Genomic DNA, 7,487 nt, shown 5'->3' on the forward strand with positions numbered 1-7,487 from the left:
TCTAGCTTGACGGACTTCTTTCAAACACTTGCTGCACTACTGAGCCGCATAAAGCCCATGGCAACTGTTTCTCCTGGTTTTTGTGTCGTCTTTTTGATTTTACTGCAAATCTGCAAAAATGAAACAAATCTGTCAGTCAGTAAAGCTCAGATGATGCTACTCAACACATACACACAGCCTGCCTGCCTTTGGCTCCAGCCTGACATCTAGCGACTCAGGCTGCAATGTGATCATGACATGTTACCATAACGAGGCCGAGAAGGAGGAGGAACGTATGTATTGTTATGATGAGCAGAGAAAAAGTGTGGTTGTAATGGCTAGCTCTGGGATCTGGCTCACCACGTAGCAGCTGACGTGATGAGTAAATAAAAACACACATAAGCCACGCGCTTGTCCGTTTGTGCTGTGATGTCATGATGCACTGGTGATGGGATGGTTTATAAATACCACGCTGTGTTTGGGTGGGCTCATGTTGTGGCTGCTCTCTGTGTGTTCTCAGCATTTCCTCACCTCCACACTCCCTCACTTTAGTCAGCACTCTGGCCCATGGCACTAAGAATAACCCTAAACAGGTTATAGCACGTTACAGCATGCTCCTATTAGGAGCTCAAACGTACACTGTAAAAAAGACTTGTCAAGAAAGTGAAAATAAACATGTTTTAGATGATATATCTAATTTTTTTATCTGAAAAAGAAAAACAATGTTTTTGCAAAAACAGTACCGCATCACATAAAATAAAGTATTTCTCAATATGACTATATTACTCCTAATGATAAATAGTATCAATGACTTAAACAGGGAGCTGATTAGGACGAGACAGGGACCCATGTGACCTTGATGGCTTTATTAGTAATAACAATGACCTCATCAGTGGCTCCCATTGCCTTAAGGTTGGTTTATGCTTGACGCATCCGCGAGGTCCGTACGGCTCCGCGCGGCAAAATTGCGTCATTTTAACAACCACGCCCCTCCACCGCACCTCTGCACGGCCCAAACTTTCCGCACCGCACACCTAGGAAATTTTCTAACCATGCAGACGGTCGGATGCGGAAAAACATGGCGGACCGGCAAGAACTAGTGTGGCAGAGGTTCGTAAATACAGACATTTGTATGATTCAGCTCTCAGAGATCACCGTGATCAACATGTTGTTAATAATTCTTGGAGAGAAATGGCTCGCACTGTCGGAAAAGACGAGGACGCTGTTAAAAATGCTGGAATGCCATGTTGTAAACAGTAATTGTTACTTTTACTATGGTGTAGTGTTGGATGCTTGCCATAGAGCTCCATGCTGCCCCCTGCAGTTTGGGAGAATATTGGCTCACCGCAGAGACGAGCCGCATGAACCATAAACGCTGCGAGTTGTGAAGCACGTTCCATCAGCGAGCCGCATCACCAAGCGGAAAGTAAACGCGTCAAGCATGAACCAAGCTTTATCGGGGGCGACGGTGGCACAGGAGTTAAGTGCTCGCCCCGTAATCCGAAGGTTGCAGGTTCGAGCCCCGCTCAGTCTGTCTCTGTCGTTGTGTCCTTGGGCAAGACACTTAACCCACGTTGCCTGCTGGTGGTGGTCGGAGGGACCGGTGGCGCCAGTGCTCGGCAGCCTCGCCTCTGTCAGTGCACCCCAGGGCAGCTGTGGCTACATTGTAGCTCATCACCACCAGTGTGTGAATGTGTGTGTGAATGGATGAATGACCGATTGTGTTGTAAGGCATCTTGAGGGGTTCCAGGACCCTAGAAGGCGCTATATCAAATACAGACCATTTAGCATTTAGCATTTACCATCAGTGTGTTAGTTTCAGACCACTGCTTTTAAATCTTTACATATATTTAATGCCTTTGATAGTTTTAAGAATATTAGCCAAACTACTTTTGCCTTACTCCATTGGCAGATTTTTAAAAACCCAAAACAAGAAGATTAGATCGTATCTGAGAATATATATTTTATTTTAAGTTGTGTTGTTTTTGCAAATAAGACGTTTTTCTCTTTTTAGACTAAAAACAAGACAAAATATAAAATGTAGTTGTTTGAAAACTAGTTTTTACAGTGTAAAACACACACACACACACACACACACACACACACACACACACACACATTCATGCTTCCACAGAGTCTGGCAGCAATGAGGTCAGACACACGGGTCCTCATTGCACATTATAATTATTATTACCAGTTTTTTTTATTCAGCCAATAGGAGAGCAGCAGGGAGGGGCTCCGGAGAAAAATCGGGATGGAGACAGGCGTTGATTGGCTCGCGCTTCTTTGCGGTAGGGTATAAAATCGCGAGTTTGGCGTTGTTGTTTTTACAGTAGTATCACAGAGAGCACGGGAAACAGGGAGACTATGAGAAAGCGCAGCCGCTCCATTCAACCACATGGTTCCTCCACCGCACAGACAAGCTGCGCTGCGCACAGCCAGGCTCACATAAGGGACTCGCTCTGCTGCCGCCCTCAAGCGCGCGTTTTACGGCTCGCGGGGCGAATATTCAGCCGCACAGGCAGCTGAGAGTTCAGTCGTTGCGGGATCTGCTTCCTGATTCTGTGAAGCGCGCCGGTAAAAGTTAAAAGAGACAAAGTTTCTCTTTACACGGACTGAGCTGACAGAAGAGGCAAAGAAACTTGGATGAACTTTTTAAGGCAGCTTAAATAAAAAGTCAGGAATCATTTTTCAGAAGCCTACTTGGCTTTTATTTTTTCAAGTTTGTGAAAGCATCGCACTGAACCGAGTGCTTCCAGAATCCTGGAGGAAGAGATGGTGCAGCACATGAGACAGACACAGAGCACCCACGCGCACTCGCCCGGCGGGGACTCTACAGACACGGGAGACATGGACCTGGAAATAGACACCTCTCCGATGTCGGAGTCTCCTTCCTCCCGGGAAAGGAGCGACTTGGCGTGGTGCAAAACTCCAACGGGGCACATCAAGAGACCCATGAACGCGTTTATGGTTTGGTCTCAGATCGAGAGGAGGAAGATCATGGAGCAGTCGCCGGACATGCACAACGCGGAGATTTCCAAGCGGCTAGGGAAGCGCTGGAAGCTGCTGAAAGACACCGACAAGATCCCGTTCATCCGCGAGGCGGAGCGGCTCAGACTCAAACACATGGCCGACTACCCAGACTACAAGTACCGGCCCAGGAAGAAGGTCAAGTCGGGCAGTGGAGTGAGCAAGCAGACGGAGCGCGCGGAGAAGAGCGGGGAGCGCAGCGCAAAAGCCGGTGGCGTGAAGAAGAGCCCCGCGCCCAGAGGGGGCACTAGGACTCACAAACACGGGAGCAAGAGCGCCGCGGGGCAAGACCATGCGTCTCCCGGTGATCACCAGTCACTCTTCAAATCCAGGTCAGTGTCCGGCGCCCGGCAGATCCCGGAGAAGCGCACGGGAGAAGCGCGGCGCACCCACGTGTTCGGTGGGACTGGCAGCCTGGAGAGCGGTCCCCCGTCCGTTGGTGTCCCGGCCAGTCCCACCCTGAGCAGCTCAGCGGAATCCAGCGACCCGCTCAGCCTGTATGAAGAGCAGAGCCCCGGATCCAGCGAGTCATCACACACCGCGCGCCTCAGGTACGCTCGGGCTTCCTCCCCGACCCCGTCAGCCTCCCACTCTTCTTCGTCAGTTTCCTCCTCATCGTCGGATGAAGAGTTTGAAGACGAGCGGCTTGACCTGAACCCTAGTCCCGGCGTTGAGAGCATGTCTCTGGGCGGCATGGGCTTCTCTGACGCGGAGCTGGACCGGGACTTGGACTGGAGCTTCGGGGAGTGCGGAGCGGGATCTCACTTTGACTTCTCCGACTACTGCACCCCGGAGGTCAGCGAGATGATCTCAGGAGAGTGGCTGGAGTCCACCATCTCCAACCTGGTGTTCACCTACTGACTCAGCCGCGGGGGAGAGCGCGGCGCGTGACGCCCTCCTCCCAGTTTGAACTCATCCACCCCACCAGGACAGGCGCGTGTCCGCAGTTCTTTCACTAAAGGAGAGAAAGAAAAAAAAAAGGTGGCCCCGCGTGCGCGTTGAAGCCCAGGCATGCGCCGCTCTCAGACTTGGACAGCGCTCCGTGCGCGTTGACGGGGACGCGCACGATGGAAAAGAAATGCTTAGTTTGCATTTGGACACAGAGGAGGAGTGAATGTAAGCAGGGAAGAGTGCTCACCTGGATGAGGACTGAGCCTGAGTCATAAGAAACTGTTTCCGGTTAAGGGACACTGCGGAGCTCCGCGTTTGGTTTTGGTTTAGACAACTCACACTGAACACCACCTTGCTATTCAGGTGTAGTTTGTTATTTTTATCACAGCATCAGCACGCATGCCCTTCAACACCAGAAGGATTTTCTTCTTTATTAGGTGCGTAAAAATGTTCATTGGTGCGTAATTACGCAATTTGTGTGACCATAGGACAAAATTCACGATCACCAGCTTCTCTCTTAACGGCAGGACTTAAAAACAAAGACTGACTCTCTTCAAAAATCTTTTTTTTTAAAAATAATCAAAAAACACTCAGCGCACAATTCAGGACCAACGTTCCCGGATGTGCATTCTTTCTGCCTAGTCGTTTGTAGTTTCTGTGTCAGATGACGGTTTTTTATATCGATGTATTTATACCGGCCAAACTTTTTTATACATAGAAGTATTGTTCTCGTACAGGTCTCGTTTGTGTTCGTGCCCACCTACACACACACACACACACACACACACACACACACACACACACACACACACACACACACACACACACACACACACACACACACACACACACACCTGTCTGTATCCAGCGCGGAAGGGCTAGAAGTGTATCTTATTTTAAAAAATCCGACGTCTCTCACTCATAAGGAGATTTGAGTGTGTCATGATTTTCTACATGTATTTTTGTACAAAATCTATAGAAAAACTGAGTTTCCGGCAAAGGTGGAGGCAGAATACCATTGTTTGCATCAACGTTGGTGTTTCGACGTGCATTTGGGGGGTTTGTTTGGCACAATCTGACCTCACACAGTGTTTACAGTATTTACCCACATGCTTCTTAATGGCACGGCGACTCCAGCTTCACCAGCCCAGTAAGCAAAGCCGCACTGAGGCGCGCGGAGCCTGAGTGGTGGCTGTGTTTCAGTCCACACAAACGTTCCCAGAGAGTCACTGTTTGGATAGAGCTAATACCTCTGTGTGCTTTTTTTATATCTTAAGATAAATTTTTATTTGAACCACTGGATGGAATTTCACGCTCATTCCACTTTGCCTAGACTTGTGGAGGAAGGGAGATGTATGAAGTGCTTCATCTGTTACTGCGCAGAATTGCATCAAAAATAGTATTTAACCCTTCTGTACATGTTGGCTAAGTATAGCAGGCTAATTGTTTTCCTATATTATGGCATGGCAAATAGCATTTGTATTTCAGATTCAGGTATATGTAGCTATAGCTGTTGTGTTTAAGATTTTTAAAAGAATAATAACATGAAGATATTTATGTAAACTGACTGTACAATAAGCAAAGATTGTGTGTTTTTATGTATGATGATGATGATGATGGTGATCAACGACAGGCACTAGGACAGCCATCTTTGGACATCTCCATGTTAAAGATGATTGTGGTGGAAGATCAGAAGAAAAAAAATCCAGAATTTTTTTCTGTCTTTTTAAAAATATATTTTTCTTTCATTTTTTCCCATTTGTGCAATACGTTGTGTTTGATCATGTTTAGTCCACTCATGCCAATATCATTTGATGTCTTTTGCTCAAAACCAGCCAACGTTTGGGTCAAACACTGCCTCTCTGACCTCTGTACAGATTGTGTTTATTTTATTTTTTATTTGTTTTATTTTCCTTTCTTCCAAGAAGGAAATAAAATCAGCTGGAACTGAAATGAGGAGTTTCTTTTTACGTTTCACTAACTGATGTGCAAAATAAAGCAGGATTATGACATTTAAGGGCATAAAAAGTGAAACTATGCAAAAAAATTACCTCAATTCGTGAAAAATCGCTGATCTGAAGTTAAATGTTTACGTTTTGTTTGTGCATGTGCATGCATGTGTGTTTGTTGTCAGTGTGCGCTGTTGCTGACAGCCAATCAGCAGCCGGCTAGTGAGTCGACGGGAGTGTCTTTCTTCTCCATAACATCTGCCTTGTGACTGCGCACGCGCAGAAATCGTGGCTGCCATGGTAACACTGTATCCAAGATAGAGGTTGCAATTCACTGGGGACCAGCGTGGCAGTCGTGTGTGTGTGTGTGTGTGTGTGTGTGTGTGTGTGTGTGTGTGTGTGTGTGTGTGTGTGTGTGTGTGTGTGTGTGTTTGAGAGAGAGGGGGAGAGAGAGAGGGAAAAATCATAGAAAGAAAGGGACACAGACTGATCCATCAGGGTGGGGTAGGGGGCAGACATTTCTGCAAGGCATGACTGGAATAAAGAAGGAGGTGTCCACATGTGTGTGTGCGTGTGTGTGCCAACGGAAGAAAGGGAGGAGAGGGTAAAGTGGGGAGGGTGTCTGTCTGTCTTGCGGTGGATCGTGCAGGAGACTGCTCCCAAATCCAATTAATTCCTCCTGGATGCGTTCATTTGTCTTGTACATCTGACGAGGACCACATGGAGAGAAAGGGTCCCCTATGGTACCGTATTTAGTGTGTATCAATTTATGCTCGATTCCACCAGAGATGCTGGTAATTATTACCATCTCTCCCTCTTTCTGTCTGTCACAAGTGCGGGGTCTTCTCCGGCGTTCCCTCTGACATCCTGGGCTCAGTAATGAGAAAGATAAAGCGTGGTCATTACACACACCATCCCAGAGACGTGAGACATCCCACACACACACACACACACACACACACACACACACACACACACACACACACACACACACACACACACACACACACACACACACACACACACACACACACACACACACACACACACACGTCTGGAGTAAGCATGACATCACACATGAAAATGGCATGTGAGGTGTTTCTGTTTGTCAAAGTTCCCAGAGTTGGGTTGACATGGATGCCCTCCTCCTCCTCCTCCTCCTCCTCCTCCTCCTCCTCCACACTCTCCCACACTGACCCACATAAACACACATGCATGAGTGTATTGTGCCCTTAACCTTCACGCCTGATTGCTGCAGTTTGTTTATGTCTCATGTGAACCAGAGTGAGTGTGACAAGATCACCTGAAGGTGTCTGCACGTTGGCCAAAAGTAAAATAGCACCAAAAATCCAATGAAACAACTCATTTCTAAACTTTTTTCTTCAGTTTCTTTGTTTAAGCTGCTTTATGAGCTAGATGAATTCCTTCACATATAATTAGATGTGGCTTCCTGATGTTGCCTTGTTTGCCTTTAATCACACTTTATCACCATATATTATCACATCTCTCCTGCAAACAGCTGCTGGCTGTCACACACCACTTCCATTACACAACTTCCCTTTGGTGCAATGTTTAATTACTTTATTTCACACTAATATTTTCTAGTTTTGTTGTTTTGCACTCCCACCACACAGCATT

At 47.1% G+C, this 7,487-nt stretch overlaps 1 protein-coding gene across 1 annotated transcript; it reads left to right on the forward strand.

The window, feature by feature from the left end:
• Positions 1 to 2,290: 2,290 nt before the first annotated feature.
• On the forward strand, positions 2,291 to 5,853 carry sox4a (SRY-box transcription factor 4a). The gene has a single exon (XM_015955644.3). It carries the CDS (start codon positions 2,755 to 2,757, stop codon positions 3,868 to 3,870), a length of 1,116 nt encoding a protein of 371 aa, XP_015811130.1. The 5' UTR covers positions 2,291 to 2,754; the 3' UTR covers positions 3,871 to 5,853.
• Positions 5,854 to 7,487: the final 1,634 nt, after the last annotated feature.

The sequence above is a fragment of the Nothobranchius furzeri genome, chromosome 11 (genome assembly GCF_043380555.1).
Source record: "Nothobranchius furzeri strain GRZ-AD chromosome 11, NfurGRZ-RIMD1, whole genome shotgun sequence".
Classification (NCBI taxonomy): Eukaryota; Metazoa; Chordata; class Actinopteri; order Cyprinodontiformes; family Nothobranchiidae; genus Nothobranchius; species Nothobranchius furzeri.